This window comes from Penicillium brevicompactum (assembly GCF_028827555.1).
Source record: "Penicillium brevicompactum strain IBT 35665 chromosome Unknown utg000009l_segment0_segment0, whole genome shotgun sequence".
NCBI lineage: Eukaryota > Fungi > Ascomycota > Eurotiomycetes > Eurotiales > Aspergillaceae > Penicillium > Penicillium brevicompactum.
In genome coordinates, this window is record NW_026623212.1 from 1325518 (window position 1) to 1344373 (window position 18856).

Here is an 18856-nt window from a genome sequence, read left to right on the forward strand (position 1 = left end):
CGTCTGGTATAAGAGGGCTCGTTTGGTTAATTGATGCATTTAGCATATGTTATGTTCAAGTAATTAAGTAATCAGTACGGAGTAACCAGTAAAAGAAAGAATATTGCGAGACTCAAGCATTGTTGGCCCCGGGAAATGTCAAATGTTGATTGACATCGCAGGCGGACTTGGAGCTGCCCGATCTCCAACTTCTACAAACACAAAAAAAAGGGAACCTCTCCATTGCAACCTCCGCAGCCAACCCTCCCACCCGAGGTCGCCTCCAATGGCTAACCCATCACACTTGCGCCCTTCATGGCGCCAAATAAAACAAGCTCTCTCGTCTCCTCACCCCGCATACATCGCAAGGGCGAATCCCTCCACTTCGTGTCGTCGCGGCGCATCTTTACGGCCTTTCCACACCACCCCCACCCAATCAGCGCGGCCTCGCCAGTCACCAAGTGTCCGTCGGGCCAATGCAAGCAGTACTCCCGCCCACCTCAGTTTACCGCATACAACCAAAGGGGGACAACGGTTAGACCGAGACGGATTCTGGTGGGCGAGGATCGGAAGAGACCCGAACCCTATGCTCGAAGACTTCGCCGCGATTGCGCCTATCCTCTACCAAGCGTCCTCGAATCACGGACTGATTCCACCAAGCGTGACTTTCAACACCTATAAGAATGTCAGTGAGCAGTTGATCACGCTGGCGTATACTGAATACGCTGGCGCATTTAACATTAAGACAGTCTCAACAGGTACGTGCTGGGGGTTTCAGCGCTACAAATGTCTTCACTGAGACTAATTATGCTAGATGTTGATGCGATATTCCGAATTGCAACTTCTCTAGTGCCCCTTCCGTCGGGCCCGGCTCTGAGAGAATGGGCAAAGAGTGCCTGCGCGAGAGGAAAGTCCCGCCGTGCCCTCGTGGAATTGGTCAACAAATACATTGAAATCGATTCCGTTGATATCCACCGCAACACCGAGTGGATCGCTCTGGTGAAGGACTTCGCTCTGAAAGACGAGTACCCTCAGGCTATCATGCTCTATGCGAAAATTCTCACCTGGCGCGGCGAGGGTGCCCAGGCTGCCGAGCTTTTGGAGGAGAAGATCTTGCCCTATATCAGAGCCTCCCCTAGGCAGTCTCAAAATCCGTTCTGCGACATAACATTGGGTGGCGGTATAGATTCGCCGTTGCGGTTATATGGACTTGCGATCTCGGCAACGAAAGGGATAGACGAGGTTTCTGAAGTGATGGAGCGCGCCGCTTTGGAGTTCTCCGAGCCCATCGCGTTGACGGAGCTGGCCATCTCGCATCTGGAGGGAAAAGACTGGGACAGATACGAAGAGCTCATGAGCATGGCCGCGACATCCGGCTACAAGCCAGCATGCTTCTACCTGGCTAATTACTATCTCCGAATGTCCAAGGGAGAATATCTCACCCGACAGGAGAGAGCGGAGGTTATCAGGGGCGAACCTACTGGCTGGATGAAAACACTCGAGCCATTGAGATTATGGATCGATTCAATTGTTTACAACCCCTTGGATCGCACGGCTTACAGAAACTTGGCCAAGGAGTGGTACATGATCGCCCAGATTGAGAAACCCACTGCGGCCCTCATTCTGGCCATGATGGAGCGTGAAGAAGGCCACATCACGGAGTCCCGGTCTATGTTTGAACGAGTTTCCCGAGATGATTACCTGACCGAGTTGCCCGAAAAGGCCATCAGACAGTTGGATCAGAATTGGGATGACCCGGACTATGAACCGGAATATCCGCTCAAGTTCATGCCTGTCGGCTGAATTGTATATTATCCGCACCACATTCCCTGTATCATAACCCCGAGGATCTGTTTATATATCCCCTGTCATATCATATATTTCATCACATCTTTTTGGTTTCGTGACAACAAGGAATCCTGAGTGACACAAAATGCAAACTCCCAAACCATCGACATATGTGTGACCAACCAACCCAAACTCCTCGAGATCAAGAAATGCAATGCAAGCCAGGAACAAGAAACCGAAACTATTTCCTCTTCTTCCCTTTCCCCTTCCCATGCCCCCTTGTCTTCAACTCCACAAACCCTAGCTCCTTCAACCCCTCCGCCAAAATCGACGAATTCTGCATTCCCGGGAAATCCTTCGCAGGATACACACGGAAAGGATCTGACCAAGCCTCCGCAAGAATCGGCATTGACTGCCCCGTATCTTCAACAGAGCCCCAATTCATCAATCGAAATTGGAGACGATAGAGACCCGCAGAGCGAATAGAGAGATCAGCAAAGATGAAAAATGTAGCCGGCTGGTGCAGCCGCGAAGCAGCATTGAACACGTTCGGGCTAGCGAGACGGTCATTGGCAGATGGATGGACAGGAGCAGAGTTCGGGTCCGGGTCTGCTTCCACGTAGAAAGGGGACATGAATGCCTTTCCGGAGAGCAGGGGGTTGAAAGATCATCATCTGTGCGGGCGACGCCGTCTGTATCATCGCGGTCCCTGTCGCGATCCCTCTCCCTCTCCCTCTCTCTCTCCCGGGGCGGATTGGCATCTGGGTTGGGCCATGGCGAAGATGACGAGACTGGGAAGAGAAGACAGCCTACTGTGAAGCGGGGGTCTTGAAGGAGATCCCGATCTTCTTGAGAATTAGGGTCGAAGTCTGTTAGGAGGATCTGGACGATTGGCGGTGGGTCGACTGGGCGACGATCTCGATCACCGGCGCCGCATGCACGTGCAGCAATGGGCTGCTGTCGGACGTGGAGATGGTACCTGGATTGTGTGGAGGGTCTGTGGGACGGGGGAAGTTCTGGCTCTGGGGAGTGGTGGAGGAGCTTATCGAAGCCGTGAGGCATTCTGTAGGAAGGATTTCGCGTCTGCATCTGCGTCTGAGGCTTCGGGTCTTGGGGTATGGGTGGTATGTGGTTCAGAGAGTGTAGACCTGCGCTTTTATCTGACCAGACGGGACTCGGCATTGCTGTGGAACTGCTGCTGTACCTGGATAGATTTGGTGTTAGACTGTGTGGTTCTTTTTTTCTTTTCTTTTCTTTTTGTTCTGTCCTTGCACGAATGTATGGTCCCGCTCTGTGCAACCTGTCACAGATGTGACATGGCAGAGACGGTGGCCAGATTGGCATCTCACGACATATCTGGATGGACTGACAAGAGGCGGCTCAACAGAAACGGAAAGAGGTACTTTACTGGGAGTCCATGTCGTACGTTCGGCTCCGCTGGCTATGCTCTGGAGCTTGGGCTGCGCCTACACTGGAAGCCGGTCCCTGGGCTGCATGGTAGCGAGGATCGAAGATGGGTTGGTGCGTTCGAAGTGGAAGCACTTGTGGGAGCGGTTGTCGAGACATGTAAACATTGTCTACCGGGGGCATATATCGAGGGTCTGCGCTTCGTTCGGGATAGCCCAATGCAGGAAGTCGAGGGGCGAATGGTGTGATTGCAGGGCGTTCGTAGTCCGCATTTTGAGGCAGAGGCTCATGGTATAGATAGGGCGGGATTGGAGCATTGTGTCGAACGAGATCGATGTACGGCCGCTCCGTGGGATGCCCACGTTGTGGCGGCGACATCTATTCAGGCGCACGAGCCGTCAAGCGGTCCTGGTGTTATAGTTTATGTTTTGCCTTATTTGGACGACGACGGAGTGAAGGCATTGAAATTGGATGGATCTGGCAGGTGTAGATGCTCAAAAGATATTGAATAGCAAAATCCGCCATAGATGCATTTCCTGGATCTGTCTGCAATGGCAGATAAATCGCATGTGAAAAGATTCAGCAGTCAGAGGGACTTGTCTATACTTGGGGGATGTTCAACTAATTATTTTTTTTTTTCGTAAGATTTGCCCCAACCTTCAGGGCTACCTGGTCCAATGAGTATGAATGTGACAGGGAAGGTTGGGGACGGGGTTTATCAAGCACTTTATTTTTGCATTTTTGCAATTTTTCGCTTCCTTTTCCTTTAATTTCCCTTTTTCCAGATTAGCTGGCACATTGTACCCACCAGAGAATGGTCAAAAGGGAAGACCCGGGGGGACGGGCCGAGCGGGCATTTGCCAGAGCGCTTGTGGATTTGTGGATTTGGTGGATTTTCGTAGATTTTCGTGGATTTCCAAGCTGGACATTTCGGCTGTGTTTGAAGGGGCATAGTGCGTAGCTGAATGGTCATGTTCCTGACAAAAACTGGCGCCCGAAAGACGGTCAGAATTGTGGATGTGCGGGATGCATTTCCTGCCAAATAGCTGACTTGAGACCCTGCTACCCCCCCTTTCTCTGGTGTCGGAACAGCCTAGTAAGAAAGTTTCGTGTTTCCTTTTTGCGGACCAAAACCGAGGGGATTTGTCCTACCCTCTCCAATACTGGTCCTGGTACTCCGTATTTCGTGTTCAAGACGGGATACAAGGGGAACAAACCTAGATCTCCGCTTATTAGAGTAGAGAAGAATCGCTGGCCTGACACAGAGCCAGGAACACCTTTCAATGTTGACCGACAAGAACAGGCTGTGGGCTACCCATCTGGGTAGATAGTCGAACTTGGAGCCGCGATGATTGGCGTACAGCCGTTGCTTGGCAGGCGAGATCCGTCCCCACATCGGGGGGATCTGGAAAAGCTGCCTAACTTGCGTCAGTGGCATTGGACTCATCAACAGGTCAACCCTCCGAGGAGAAAGCAAGGACATGCTTTCCAATACTCCGTACTCCGTGCTACGGGGTATCGAGAATTGCACACACTGAAAGCTTTCCAGGAATTGAAAGTCAATTAGCGTTTCAAGAGTGCGCTCTGGCCATCTCTCGTGGGTCAAAGTGGGTTTTGACACTTTCAACGAACGAAGGGACTCTCCGATCAGCAAGGCAGCTGTGAGTGGCTTTTGGCGAACGAACGATGGGTGTAGATAAACGAGTCTGTATGGGTCCATGCACCCGCCTCCACAATTTATTGTCACTAACAACCACGACTAGCGAGTCGGGCTCCGGCAAAGTCCGTGGAGAGAACGGGGTGGAGAGCGCAAAGTGAAGAGTACGGAGTACAGACAAGGGACACAGTACGGAGTACTCCGTAGTGTGTGTGTGTGCCTTGAGCGAGAAACGAGCAGCGCACTCCGTATTCCGCTGCAGAGGACTGAAATTTAAGACGCCGGGATCTATCCGATCGGCAGATGCGGTTAATCAATTTGTTGACTTCGTGACCAGGCGTGCTGAGCGATCTACACCAATCGTGACGCCTCCAAAGACTGCAAAATGGAAATGCCGGACCTTATTGAAATTGCCGACTCCAGAAACACTCCAGCAGCCCCACAGCATCAGACTTTGCGGCATGCAGCTGGTGTGGCTGCGCTGGCTTTTTGTCGAGCCTTGCAGAACCATTGCCCTCTGCATGCCACTGCAGGCGATGATCGGTCCCCATGTGCCTCTCTGGTAGCACAGTGAAGCAGAAGAGGAAGAGATATTCGATCAATGGGGCGCTGAAAGTAGTCAAGTGCATATAAAAGCGTTCATGACACGAGGCACAACGCTTAGAGAAGCATTTGGTAGTCTTGGCAGGTGTGGAAGTGTTTCCAAAGTGCGTGTGGGTGAAGCAATAACTGGATTGGGACGTGTCGAGACGATCGGCGAACGTTGTCGTTTGGCAGGGAATATCCCCGTTGGGCGAAATTTTGGAAATCTTGCAGGGTTGCCTCCCAGGCAACTTCCTAGTCTCTTGCTTACTTCGTACCGAGAAAGTAACGTCCGGGTGTTATTTCCTGGACATATCAATCAGCACTGTGATGCTTGAATTGTACGAGTGTTTAAAGCCCTCCTTATGGATCTCGTACCCCGTACATGTCTCCTGTCTCTACTCCGTACTCATGTCGATCGGGCTTGTCAGATTCGATTTTTTCCTTTTCTTCCCTCTTTTCGTTTTCGTTTCCCTTTCATTTGACTTGTATCTTGTGTCCGGCTCCTTTGCCTTTTGCCTATGCTGCCCTACACGCGGCAGCTGGATAGGTGGAGTTGTTATACATCACCTACCCTGCTCGCTTTTGAAAAGAAGGGGGAAAAACATGACTCAGGAATCATAGCCTAATGCATACTAGGCCTTACAAACTACATATCTTTATATCACGCCCACTCTACCGGGAAGATCGAGGGCCAGATCGAGACTGGGATCGAGGTCCAGGTGGTAAGGTCCCCAGCAATTGCGAGGATTTGCAGTCTCACTAGGAGGCAATTCCCATGGATCAGAATTTGACGAGAGCCTGATATGCATCAAAGCACCAAAGGGGCCAACTGATACTGGCCCGTCGTCGATAATCCCCGTGGTTCGTCCGACGTGAAGCCCGAGCAGCTCACCGAAATGTCGGTCCCACACCATAATGTAGCTGGATGACTGCCATGACTCGTTAACTCCGTACCGCACATCTATGCAGCCAACTTGCATGAGACTCAGGGAGTCAACTCCCGACTGAGGGACTCCGCCAACTATCAGACGGGCCCGGATGAGCCCAAGGGTCAGTGGAGTGCTAGGCTGAGCGAGATTATGCAGAGTGGGAATCCGAGAGCGAGAGAATTCTATCGGTGAGTGCTCCGGGTTCCACCGAAACTCAACGGATCCGAACTTCGAGCGGAATTCCCGCAGTCGCTCTTTGCTGTAATCAAGGTAGGTGTTTATCTCTATTGGTTGCCCATTGTGGTCGTGCAGTAGATCGACAATCTTGTTCAATGTGGCTGGCGATTTGGAGCAGCCGTGCGCGCGAAGTCCCGCATACAATTGGCTTTCATGGCTCGCTTTGGTATATCCGGCACCGAGGTTGGGCGCAAGTTGGTCGCCAAAAGCTTCCCATATTGTCTCGGGGGGTTCTAGGGCTGCACTAGAATGTTCTTGGCGCTCGAAACTCCACTGGATTCCCATTTGTTGGTCCATGTTTTCAAGCTGAGCGTCGAGTAGTTCGATGTAATCTCCTCCCCGCACTAAATCAGGAAGCGCTTCGCCTACAACGGGGTCGTCAATCAACATTTGGAGGCCCGAAAACTTTGAGATGAAGGGCAGGTTGTCGCCGCAATGTTGGGAGATGTCCTCCAAATACTTGACTGCGACCCTGGCATTAGCAGCTTGGATCAAAGTCATCACAATCTGATATGCAGCGAAGCAGCTATGATGATTCTTGGGTTGAATGTTTTTCAAGAAGTTGCCCCAGCATGTGCGAAGTACTTCTACACTCCCAAGCTTGGCAAGAAGGCAAATGTATTCTTGAGCACTAAGCTGGGAGGTGTATCGTGCGTCCTCCTGGTCCCGAGGTTGCGTCCAGTACAAGATATCATGTAATCTAGGACGATCGCGAGCGATGAAGTCTCCCTCCCCAGTGATTTCCGCAAGCATGAGACTTCGATCATAAGCTGGATTCTCGAAGCTCTTGCGATCAAGCGCTTCAGAGCAGCTTTCGATGACCCGCATGCTCTCTCTGAGACCTAACGCCGGCATCTCTTTTAGACGATGAGCTGCCAAGAATTGCCTTAGAGCAGGGGTGGACAGGTTGAGCATTGCCAATAATAATCCAGTGGTATAGGTGCTAGAATGAACACCGAGCTGAAGGCGATCGAGCCTCGCAGCAAGGTCGCTAACCACCGATAGAATCTCCGGCAAGGTGTTTTGCCGTTGACAGCGCTGTAGAGCAAGTCGTAGCAACGTGCCTTCTTTAGTTTGCAATAGTGCAGCACCATTCTCATTATTGGCATATCTTTCAATGAGATTCCGTAATGAAGATAGATTGGAGACATGTGTCCTGAGGCCCCGCAGTAGCTCTTCGTTGTGCGGGGCGAGTCCTTTAAGAGAAGTCCACAATGGGGCCGGTGGGGAATTGGACTTCCATTGCGTAGAGAAAAGCTCGTGCAAGTATGAGGGCGAAGCCACACCGGAGTCCAAACTTTCAATAGAATTCGTTGAATCATTTAAAATGAATCGTAGCAGCTCTGATGGCGATGGGTCGTGTGGCTGCTTCGAAGATTGAGCAGAAGTATAGAGACCTCGCAACAGTCGCTGTGAGTTGGGGCGTAAATGCGGATATCTAGCCGCCCATAGCAACAATTGACTGTGCGGACCTCCCATCTCTGAGGGAATGTACGGAGTACTCCGTATGAGAGTAGCAATTGCTGATCGCAAGATGTGGAGAAGATAAACACGGCGATAAGGGGAACCACAAATTCCGGGGTCGGTAAGACTGGCAGAACTAAAGCGGCGTTGAAGGCGGAGTGACGAGCTGCCTTCATGCTTTTACCTCATCCTTCAAGTCCGACTTCTTTTAAGGCTGACATCGCAGCCGCCACTGACTCACCAAGTATCATTTGAATTAATTCCTCACTTCAACATACACGACAGCCATGGTACGCACACGAAACGCAGACAAGGCTGCGCAAGAGGAGGGCAAGGAAGAGCAGGTTATTGAGCAAACGACCGCGACCGAGACTACTCGCGAATCACCCGATGAAAGCGCCGAGCCGAAGGCCGATACTCCTTCAGAGGAGAAGAAAGAAGATGCTGCACCAAAAGCGACAGATCGAATGGCTAGGTTCAAAGCCTTGCAAGCTCGAGCGGTAAGTGACCCGTGAATGAAATTGGCCCGACCGGCCAAATCACTTTGCTTGCACGACTGACAATCTTCAGAAATCTGCAACCGAGCGCAACCTTAAAGAGACGGCAGCCGAGTCTCAGCGCCTGACTACAGATCCTGCTGTCATGAACAACCTGTCCCGTAAGCATGCATTTGCTTCCCACAATCTGCTCAAGGCCGACACCGAAGCGGCTGGCGAGGACTTTGAACGCAAGCGTGCGTGGGACTGGACCGTTGATGAATCTGAGAAGTGGGACAAGCGCATGGACAAGAAGTCACGCCACCGAAAGGATGTCGCGTTCCAGGATTATTCCCAGGATGCGCGGAAGGTGTACAAAAGACAGCTCCGCGATCTCCCCCGAACATTGAAGCGTATGAAAAAGAGAAAATGGCTGCTATTGAAAGAGCCGCAGCCAACGGTGATCTTGAAATCGTGGAGACGGAGGATGGCGAGATGATCGCAGTCGATAAGAATGGGAGCTTCTACTCTACTGCAGACTCCACCGGCTTCACACAGAGCAAACCAGACCGTGCTGCAGTCGACAGACTGGTTGGCGATATTCACAAGGCCGAAGAGGTCCGCCTCAAGAAGCGCAAGGAGCGCCGCGGTGACGATGACTCGGATGTGACATACATCAACGAGAAGAACAAGCAGTTCAACCAGAAGCTGGCTCGCTTCTACAACAAGGTGAGTTTACCTCTTCAACTCTCAAGTATCATTGCCACTAACTTCTTTACAGTACACAACGGAGATCCGTGACAGCTTCGAACGTGGAACCATGATTTAATGCGAATGTGCAATCGACTGCGACTTTTTACGTGGGTGGGAATTATGGGCTGTGCTCCAAGGCACCGGATGTCATTTCACTAGCAGAGATTCCAACCGTTTTCCCGAATCCTCGCAAAATATCTTACATACAAGGAGGCTGTACCGCCTACAGACCTAGAGCATCGTCTTTCGCCAAGCCTTTGTCGCAAGTGCCTCGATCTGCTTTGTGCCGACGGCACCCTTGGTGGACTCATCCTCTAGCGCCTCCACCACTGCCTCACTCACGACATCGACCTTGAGAGGCTTTTCCGCCATAGCCCCGAGGAAGCCAAGCTTGTTTCCAAGGAAAGTGTTGAACTCAGATGCAACAAACCCACCCATTGCGATCGGGAGCGTGAATTTTCGACTGGAGTCATACATGAAACCCGGACGAATGAAGATGCTGCGTAGGTTTGGGAGATTGGATGAGATGGCCGCTTCCGCGTCTCTTTTGGTGCTGATGTATCTGGCTGGCAGAAGCGGTGCTCCTGCAGCAGCAGAGATGTAAACAAAAGCCGGAACATGTTCATTAGTGGATTCCTGAGCTAGCGCAATAGCTGTCATAATGGCATATTAGCTCTCTGGGCATTCCAAGACATCACTCAATTGTACACACCGGAATCTCGGTTCATCAACTCGTAGGTTAATTGGCCGTCGCTCTCTTTGGGCTCCAACGCCTCGCCTTCTTGCCGCGCCAAAGGATTCTGACTTCCAAGCTTGGAAGTACTGAAAGCACGCTGAAGGCCACTAAGGATGGGTTCTTTCCCTTGTACAACGCCCTTGTAGTCGGCTTCCAGTAGGATGCCCATCGTGTGCACCACAGCTGAAGCGCCGTTCAGATAGGACTTGTAGCTCTCGGGCTTCAGGATATCGGCTTTCGCCCACTCAACGGAGCCTGCCCAGCTGGGTCTCTCTTTAGAATCAGAGACAGATTCCCACCGAGGCTCACCAGATCGACTAGAGGGGTATTAGTACTCAAATCCATGGATATCCACAAGGGGAAGCTACCTTAATGAGGTGACTGTCCATCCCCTGGCCGCTGCGGATTTACAAATCCTTGAGCCTGGTATGGGTTGTTAGAAAGAAATATTCACACGTAGTATCATATGACTTCACAAACCCAAAAAGCCGCTTCCTCCGGCGACAACTAATCTTTTGGCGGCCATGGCCTAGCTAGCTGATAGCTTCGATGATGTCAGTGAAAACAAATTGTGCCAAATTGTGCTTGTGCGTGAAGCTGTAAAAGATTCAATTGATGTAGGAGAATCAATTTCGACTTCTGAATAAAAAGCAAGTTGAAAAAGAAAGATTGAAGTAGATTCTTGTTTCGAGAACGGTGTTAGCGTCATTCGGCATCCTGCGTCTTGTATCGGGCCATGTCCGGATTATCCTTCCTCCGTCGCGACTTTACTGCCCTTGCTTCCGATCACTGAGCATCATTCCCCAGTCAACGATCAGACTTCCACAAAATGCCATCTGCTACAGGAAACAAGCGCGTCAGAGTAAGTAATCCAATGCGCAGTGCGAAAAATAAGCTAATGCAAGGTCCAGGGCGTCTCAGTCTTCCGTCCATTCAGTATGTTCAAAGCGTATCGCGTCGTCTCTGGCCACAAGCTAATAAACACAGTATTTGGAAGTGTCGCACACCCTTTTGACCCCGAGAACAAACCTGCAGACTGCCCCCCGGACCACACCCACAGATGGCAAATCTTCGTTCGAGGAATCAACGGCGAAGACATCTCTTACTGGCTAAAGAAAGTCCAGTTCAAGCTGCACGAAACTTACGCCCAAAATGTGCGCACCATCGAGCAGCCGCCGTTCGAGGTGTCCGAAACAGGCTGGGGTGAATTCGAAATCCAACTCAAGCTCTACTTCGTCCCCGAGTCGAACGAAAAACCCCAAACTCTCTGGCACAGCCTGAAGCTTCACCCGTACGGGCCGGATGCGGAGGGTATGAAAGAGCGCCGGGAAACTGTTGTCAGTCAGAATTATGAGGAGATTATCTTCAATGAGCCCATTGAGCCGTTCTACGAGGTGCTCACTGGGGGCCCTGCTGGTACACAGGGCAAGAGTAAGGGAAAGAACACCAAGCAGGCTGGCCAGGGTAGAACGGCAGCCATTCCGAACAGTGACACCCCGGGGAATCCCTACAGCCGGGTGACAGAGAACAAGGAGCTCGATCGCATGGCCGAGGCCACTCAGACGGTTGAACAGATGATTAAAGAGGAAAAGGATCGTCTGGTTGACAGAGAGAAGTTGTTGGCTGAGCTTCGGGAGAGTGAGGGTGTACCGGCCAACACGAAGCGGCGATGATCGTCTCTCGCGTTCTTCGTAGGACAGACCGACTGATTCAGAGTCGATTCAATCGCACGCCCAGGACGCTTGACCAACCTCCCCTCCACCATCACTCGGTCTCTACCCCCAAACGCTGAATCTCTCGTGCGACCAGTGCCGAGAATGACCAAACATGAGCTTTGTCAGTCGGCCCGGTGATATCGGGTGGACTCCACGACATCCACGAACCGACATCATTTAAATCTGTACGAGTACGACCACTACCGCTTTGCGAACCCTAATGGCGGATTTGCAAGTGAAAGCTACATCCGCCCCTGTGGAAGTTCCACTTTCTCTCTAGCTTTAAGTGACGCTTCTTGTTGTGTGTGACTTGGTCACAGCACGCAGCCTGTTGCGTCCCTGGCCCATACCCAACTCGAAATGACACTGCCAAGGATCTGACTCGGTGGTACCCACACAGCCACTTTCCATGCATGCATGAGGAACCAGCTTTCACACATAAGCACATTCCCTCCACCCCAATCAGCGTCAATCACCCGTTGGTTTCGTGACATAGCCTTTGTCGTCACTTTTTAATTGTATTATGTGATACCCGGTGGGCTGGCCCATGGAAATTTGAAAACTTGATTGTACCAGTGACAAGTGACATTAGGTAACAATATTATCAACATTTCTATCAGACATGTATATCGACAAGAGTTCATATAATCATTATGTGAGGGCTTCACCAAGCCTCTAGCACTTGGCATCCCTGACCGTATCCCTGGTCTGTTTCAAGAACGGCATCAAATCTGTACCACCGGTGCCGGCAAGGGTATGACTCTGCCCGGCTTCAGTCCCTTGGGAGCTGGCCGTGGCCAAATTCACCTTCTCTGATTCCTGCACCGGAGCGCTCTTCCGAGACGTCATCACAATATACCGAGTGACCATCTGGATATGTGTGTCACGGAAGTTCTTGAGTTCACTAACAGCCGCGTTGTATGCATGTCTCTCAGAAGAATATTCCCCAGACGACAAAATGAAGGAACGCACCGTCGACCCGGCAGTGAGGTCCTCCAAGAAGCGTCGATGGGGTCCAGGCATATAGTTCCGCATTTCCTATGAGGCTGTTAGTATTCGCTCGTAAAAAAAAAAGCACGTCCCTATCTCTTACATGAATGAAAGCAGGCCCGGACGCTTTCTTCCCATCCGTGGCGGAATGTGTGATCCCAAGGAATATATCAAGCGTCTGTATCAGCGAGCTTTGGGCATTACTACCCCCACTCAGCTGCAGCCAGTTCTCCGGCTTCTCGACCGCGTCCCCGGTATCATAATACACACCCCTCGGCAAACCAGCGTGGCCCATGTTCTTGCTGCCGGCGAGTAACGGCCGAAGCTGATGGTAGAAGAATGCGGGATCGTTGTGGATATACATTTTGCGGAGCACGATAGCGAGAGTATTCAATCCATCAGCGAACGAGTATAGAAGAGCCGTGAGGAGCTCCCTGTCGTTGGTAGCGACGGCTCTCATGGCATCTCGCATAATCGATATCAGTTTGCTGCCCTGGGCTTCGACGGCCACTGAAATCACCATGAACCATTCTTCATCCTTTGCACCCGTGAAGGAAGTTTGCACTTGGATGTTGTCAGGGTCGGTGATGTCTGCTTCTGGGTGGGTGGGTTTGAAATTCCAGAGCGTGAGACCGGCGTAGGTAGCGCAGGCGGGTAGTTCGAGGTGGGCTGAGATCTCAAGGAATGGCTTTGCAATTGAGGGAGGAAGACGCTGAGCGATGCAGACATATGTCAGACTTTGATTTTACTCCTAGGGTGTGCATGAACTGTGAAATGATACTTACGTCTTTTGGTTTGTCGCCACCCCAGATGTAGCTGTGGGTGAGGTAGCCCATGATCACATACGCTCGACGCCATTCAGGTTCGGATTTGAGATGTGATGTTGAGCAAATGGGAAGTTGATCGACCTTTGTTCTGATCTGTTGCGTTTGGATGAGGGTTGGGAGCTCGCTGGCTAAGGTTTCCCAGGGTTCGTAGTATGGGTTTGAGAGCCTCGTCAACGGAAACGATTCGGGAAGAAAGCCATGCTGAGCATAGTGCTTGAAGAGATCCCTGATCGTTGAGTCGATAGATTGGAGCATCTTTGTTCTTTGGTGAAAGCGCTGGAGGTGAGAAGCAGACAGAACTGAAGTTTTCTCCTTATAACTTATAACGGGGAAGTCGATCTATACAAGCCGGAAGTAATACGGAAGTCTATCCGGGTTCCGCCTCTGATTGCCACTTTCCTGATTGGGCGATCGCTGACACTATTGATCGTATCTGCAGGTGTGATTGGAATGCATTGAACTGACCATTTCGGATTGATTGCGCTATAACATTAGGTTACTATACATAGCAATCTGCATATATGTGTATTGTCAGGCCTCCAGGGCTAGCGTCCTAGAGGCTGACGTGCATATGAAGTACTCCGTCAGCTGCTTGTCGATACGCAATTACTGACGATACTGAATGCAACCTTGCAAATGGCCAAGCGTAAGACCAAGAGTAAGACCAAGGAATCAGCACAAAAGGGGACCTAGAAGTCATTACACATAGTTACCCACAGTCCTGAAGATAGCGGGAGACGGGAAGAGCCAACGGACTCCGACAGACGGAAGGGAGGCGGAAGCGGATATCCTTCCGGGTTGCATTGGAGCTGCACTTCCCTCGACGCTCATTCGGTCTCGTTCTCTTATAAAAGAAGCATAGTACGGCCCCGAGCTGAGAAAAGTACTTCATCTCTATTATAATCTCCCTAGGCTACATTGTGTGCATCATTTCTGCCACCACAACAGCCCTACATCATGACCAACACAAACACACCCAAGCCTACTTTCCCTGCAGAGGCAGCAACACATGAACATGCCGCCTCGCTAGATGCAGCAGATCCCCTGCGCGAGTTCCGCGACAAGTTCATCATTCCTTCAAAGGCGAACATCGCGACCAAGAAATTGGCAAAGCCAGGTTCGATCAACGCCGATACCGTAGTTGGCTTCATGTATACTGACTTTGCCCCCAGGTCTTTCCGCAGAGTCCAGCATATACTTCGCTGGCAACTCACTAGGAATTCAGCCCAAAGCCGTGTCGAAGTATATGGAAGCTCAGCTGGATACGTGGTCCTCGATCGGCGTCTTTGGCCACTTCACCGATCTCGAGGATTCCCCTCTATCGCAATGGCAGCTCCTGTCGGAACAGGCCGCTACTTCAATGTCGAAGATCGTCGGCGCGCAGCCCGACGAGGTTGCTGCTATGGGGACTTTGACGATGAATTTGCATTTGTTGCTTGCTAGCTTTTATAAGCCCACTGAGACGAAGCGCAAGATCCTAATGGACTGGAAGGCATTCCCCAGTGATCACGTAAGTTTCTTAGATTGAACCTAGTTCTGAAGTTCTGACCAGACTAACACCCGACAGTACGCTATCGAGTCGCACATTGCCTGGCATGATCTCGACGCTAAGGAGAACATGGTGCTGATCGGACCAGATGAGGGAGAGCATGAAATCTCAACCGAGAAGATTCTCTCGATCATCGATCAACATGTCGATGATGCAGCCTTGATTCTTCTCCCGGGCATTCAGTACTATACTGGACAACTATTCGACATCCCCACCATTACCAAATATGCTCAATCCAGGGGTCTGGTTGTTGGATGGGACCTGGCGCATGCATTCGCAAACGCCGAGTTGAAGCTGCACGAGTGGAACGTCGACTTTGCAGTCTGGTGCACGTACAAGTATGGAAACGCCGGGCCCGGCTCTATGGGCGGATTGTTCGTGCACGAAAGACACGGCCAGGTTGATTATAGCGCTGGGCCTGATGCTCCCAAGTTCCGTCACCGTCTGGCTGGATGGTATGGAGGAGATCGCTCAGTGAGATTCAAAATGGACAATAGTGAGTGGATATTGGTACACATAGAGATGTGCACAAGCTAACCTCGAGCAGAGTTCAAGCCCATTCCTGGAGCTGGAGGATTCCAGCTTTCTACCTCCTCGGTGATGGATCTTACCTCTCTTTGTGCAGCTTTGTCTGTGTTTGATCAAACCTCCATTCAAGATCTGCGTGAAAAGTCAATCAAGTTGACTGCGTACCTTGAATTCTTGCTTCTGAAGAATACTGATGAGAAGACGCGTCTATATGATATCATCACGCCCTCTGACCCTCACGCACGTGGCGCTCAATTGAGTGTGCTGCTTAAACCTGGACTGTTGCACAAGGTTGCCGAGCGCCTGCAGAACGCCGGTATCATTTGCGATAAGCGAGAACCAGGCGTTGTTCGTGTGGCCCCGGTACCGCTCTACAACACTTACTCCGAAGTGTTCAGCTTCGTCGAGGAGTTTAAGGGTGCTTTGGCCTCCTCATAGTGTGACAAGATTCTCTGTACAAAATGTCTGCGAGCATGACAATGAAATAAATGTTTGAATGATATATGAGAGTCTTCGTGCCACTAAGCCCACATTAGGTTACCAAGTATTAGAACACAGAGAGATAGAGCCTGGAGAAAGCTTGAGCATCTCAAAAATTCCCAACACTATCCCAATTGTCCCCACTGCGAAGGAATTCCTGTCCCTGTGAGAAGAAATTCGTCGCAAGGATGGAGAATTCCTCATTTGACAAATTGAGCTGCTGAGGCGAAACCAAAGAGTTTGATCCATAATCCTGACCCGGGAAAGCAGTATTGTTGTTGAAAGCGTGTGTAGGAAAATTCGGAGTGCCTTCTTCTTGCGCAGACAACCGGAAGGGCGCCGGTAGAGGAGATGTCTGAGAGACCTCTGCACCGGCAGAAGATCCAGAATATAAGGACTCTCCGAACAAACGCCGCGCAGATTGCATATCACTATTGGATGAGTACTCCAAGATCTCCCAGAACCGTGAAAGATCAATAAGCAGACTTTGATTCTGCGCGCCTGGATCTGATTGGTACGTTGCGGAGACGGCATCCTCAAGGCGCTGAAGCCTGTGTGCCTATCTTCAGAGTTAGCTCAAATGCGGACCTTATGTAGTGAATGGGGTTTGTACCAGCTGGGCCATGTGCGGCCATTTCTCTCCTATTTGCTGTACGAACTGCACGCATTTGGTGAATCTCTCACGCTTTTGTTCTCTGATTGTCGGATTCTCTGTGAAGCTGAGCTGGAGCTCAATAGTAGCTACCACTGCAGCACCATACCCCAGTAAAGGATCCGAGACCAGGAACGATTTTTCTTCAAAGTAGTTGATGAAATGGATTATCCAGGTTGTGTGTGATGAGATCAAGTCAGAAGTGTGCTGTAGGAAGATCTCCGGGATGGTACTTCGGAAGTTCCGAAGACTTAGTGAGAGTAGGAGAGGGTGGTTGAGAAGACACAGACTGGTGTGATACATGAATTGGTTCAAGAACCACGGGCCCCAGTATTCACGATGAGCCTGTAATTCATCGAGGGATCTTTCGCCGAGGTTTGCGGGTTTGAATCGATGAATGTATGGCATACGAGTCTCGAGGTCCATTTGCAAAGCGAGAATTTTGGAGTACTCGGAATGAGGAGACCAGGGTGGGACATTGCTTGGGCGGCCATGAAGTCGGACGTAGCGTGCTGACCTCGCAAACACTTCACTGAGTGTGACCACGTAGGCAATTATTCCTTCGTCTTCCATGTCGCTTCTTCGCATTTCGGCCGTTGATGGAGCAGGGGAAAGGTAACATGCTGGACGGGCCGGACTTTGAGGAAATGGCGGCCCTCCGACTTCGGGTATATCCAAGATGGAGAAAACACCACCATGTAGCCGCTTGAGGAGGCAAATGCTCCAAAAGCATCGCCGTCGTTCTTCGCGAACCAAAGTGCTCATGGGTGAACGAGGCTCTTGGCCAAGATTGGCAGATTGTGCCAGGTTCATCGCCAGGCTGCTGTGGACACTAGAGCGATGTGTGTGGCCATCTATGGACTGTTAGCCTTGTCCCTTCGACGCGGGGCCTGATATGTACTTGTGAAATCCACCAAGCTTAACAGACAGAGACATTGGAGCGTGGAAAGCTCCACTGGTCCCTCTGATACCCTTTTCATGACAAGCCCTCGAGCAATCTCCGCATAGCTATTCACCAGACCCGCTGGGTCATTGCCACTGTTATGTGAGTATGAAAACCGCGAGGCCAGTGCCAAGATAGCAAAAAGGAGCTCAGCTTCTCGCGTCTGAATAGTTGCGAGGAAGCTGTCTCGGTGAAAGAGAGGAAGCGGTTGAGAGTCGCAGTAAAGAAGATATAATTCTGCCACAGGGATGATGTCTTCCCATGGTGGCAGCGTGATGGATGAACTCGGCATTGACAAAGTCACCAATGGCACATTAGGCTCTGTTGGTTCTTGGGATTCACCCTTCGAGCTGTAGATATCCACAGTAAGTAAGATTGATAACTGATATTCATCATGCACACCTTACCCGAGAACAGTGAGAACCTGTCCTAGTTTCCCTTCAAGACTTCGCAATCTGTCTTCCTACATCATGATCAATAGGCGTGCACAAACTCAGATCCGACCAAGAAGGACCTACCAGAGCTAGAGACCTCCGACTTTCTGAGTCGGTTGGTCTTGAGATTTCCTCCGGGAGAGGGCGGCGTCGCTCTTCAGCGTACAGGCATTGCTGCCGCAACCTAGCACACAAGGAGCATACCGGTTGCTCTCCAGGGCATTTGGCTTTCTTACGCCTGGAATACGAATCAACAGTATGCCAACAAGAGGTACGGATTGCCGCTTACCTGCAGGGCTCACAGGCTTGACGAACCCGTTTAGCTGGGCGCTCCGCAAGGTCGTCGTCCATGATTACACCCCCAATGCGGAAATGTCACGGCGCATCAATTTTTTCCATGATGATGCGGAAAGTCAAAGGTGGTTCAATAGAATGCGAGCTAGATGCGCATTTTTGAAAATGAACTTTGTTGATCTCGCCAAGTTGAACTGTCAGGGTTGCGGAGCCAAAGTGAGCCTGCCATATCTGTTACACACCGCCTTCATCTACAGTTCGCATTGGAATAGTCAATATCTCGCGAGTGATGTCTTAATCATGATAAATAGCTTGAAGTACATGGGAAACGACACCCCAGAGTCGCCCTTAGCTGCCATATGCGCTGGCGCGCAGTCACGAGCAGCCCCGGGGAATGCAAAGCGTGCGCTGATCACCCTCTAGACTAGATAGT

General features: G+C 51.0%; 9 protein-coding genes across 9 annotated transcripts; 4 read left to right on the forward strand and 5 right to left on the reverse strand.

The window, feature by feature from the left end:
* Positions 1–265: 265 nt before the first annotated feature.
* N7506_011941 (uncharacterized protein) lies at positions 266–1782 on the forward strand (the record flags this gene model as incomplete). The annotated part of the gene is made up of 2 exons (XM_056961232.1): positions 266–737; positions 794–1782. The coding sequence occupies 2 exons, from the start codon at positions 266–268 to the stop codon at positions 1780–1782; spliced, it is 1461 nt and encodes a 486-aa protein (XP_056805766.1).
* A 226-nt stretch (positions 1783–2008) lies between these two features.
* On the reverse strand, positions 2009–3552 carry N7506_011942 (velvet factor family protein; the record flags this gene model as incomplete). The annotated part of the gene is made up of 3 exons (XM_056961233.1): positions 2009–2407; positions 2455–2971; positions 3176–3552. The coding sequence occupies 3 exons, from the start codon at positions 3550–3552 to the stop codon at positions 2009–2011; spliced, it is 1293 nt and encodes a 430-aa protein (XP_056805767.1).
* A 2520-nt stretch (positions 3553–6072) lies between these two features.
* N7506_011943 (uncharacterized protein) lies at positions 6073–8061 on the reverse strand (the record flags this gene model as incomplete). Its single annotated transcript, XM_056961234.1, has 1 exon — positions 6073–8061. The coding sequence occupies one exon, from the start codon at positions 8059–8061 to the stop codon at positions 6073–6075; it is 1989 nt and encodes a 662-aa protein (XP_056805768.1).
* A 272-nt stretch (positions 8062–8333) lies between these two features.
* Positions 8334–9351, forward strand: N7506_011944 (pre-mRNA-splicing factor SYF2; the record flags this gene model as incomplete). Its single annotated transcript, XM_056961235.1, is given in 4 exon segments — positions 8334–8546; positions 8617–8935; positions 8947–9251; positions 9304–9351. The coding sequence occupies 4 exon segments, from the start codon at positions 8334–8336 to the stop codon at positions 9349–9351; spliced, it is 885 nt and encodes a 294-aa protein (XP_056805769.1).
* A 155-nt stretch (positions 9352–9506) lies between these two features.
* On the reverse strand, positions 9507–10537 carry horA (ubiquinone biosynthesis protein COQ11; the record flags this gene model as incomplete). Its single annotated transcript, XM_056961236.1, has 4 exons — positions 9507–9928; positions 9988–10328; positions 10380–10434; positions 10492–10537. The coding sequence occupies 4 exons, from the start codon at positions 10535–10537 to the stop codon at positions 9507–9509; spliced, it is 864 nt and encodes a 287-aa protein (XP_056805770.1).
* Positions 10538–10840: 303 nt separating this feature from the next.
* yaf9 (YEATS domain-containing protein YAF9) lies at positions 10841–11684 on the forward strand (the record flags this gene model as incomplete). Its single annotated transcript, XM_056961237.1, has 2 exons — positions 10841–10873; positions 10923–11684. The coding sequence occupies 2 exons, from the start codon at positions 10841–10843 to the stop codon at positions 11682–11684; spliced, it is 795 nt and encodes a 264-aa protein (XP_056805771.1).
* Positions 11685–12401: 717 nt separating this feature from the next.
* On the reverse strand, positions 12402–13798 carry N7506_011947 (indoleamine 2,3-dioxygenase; the record flags this gene model as incomplete). Its single annotated transcript, XM_056961238.1, has 3 exons — positions 12402–12764; positions 12820–13428; positions 13502–13798. 3 exons carry the CDS (start codon positions 13796–13798, stop codon positions 12402–12404), a joined length of 1269 nt encoding a protein of 422 aa, XP_056805772.1.
* Positions 13799–14500: 702 nt separating this feature from the next.
* Positions 14501–16058, forward strand: N7506_011948 (kynureninase; the record flags this gene model as incomplete). Its single annotated transcript, XM_056961239.1, has 4 exons — positions 14501–14660; positions 14716–15053; positions 15111–15588; positions 15640–16058. The coding sequence occupies 4 exons, from the start codon at positions 14501–14503 to the stop codon at positions 16056–16058; spliced, it is 1395 nt and encodes a 464-aa protein (XP_056805773.1).
* A 151-nt stretch (positions 16059–16209) lies between these two features.
* N7506_011949 (C6 transcription factor) lies at positions 16210–18480 on the reverse strand (the record flags this gene model as incomplete). Its single annotated transcript, XM_056961240.1, has 6 exons — positions 16210–16659; positions 16714–17606; positions 17654–18045; positions 18103–18158; positions 18214–18367; positions 18419–18480. The coding sequence occupies 6 exons, from the start codon at positions 18478–18480 to the stop codon at positions 16210–16212; spliced, it is 2007 nt and encodes a 668-aa protein (XP_056805774.1).
* Positions 18481–18856: the final 376 nt, after the last annotated feature.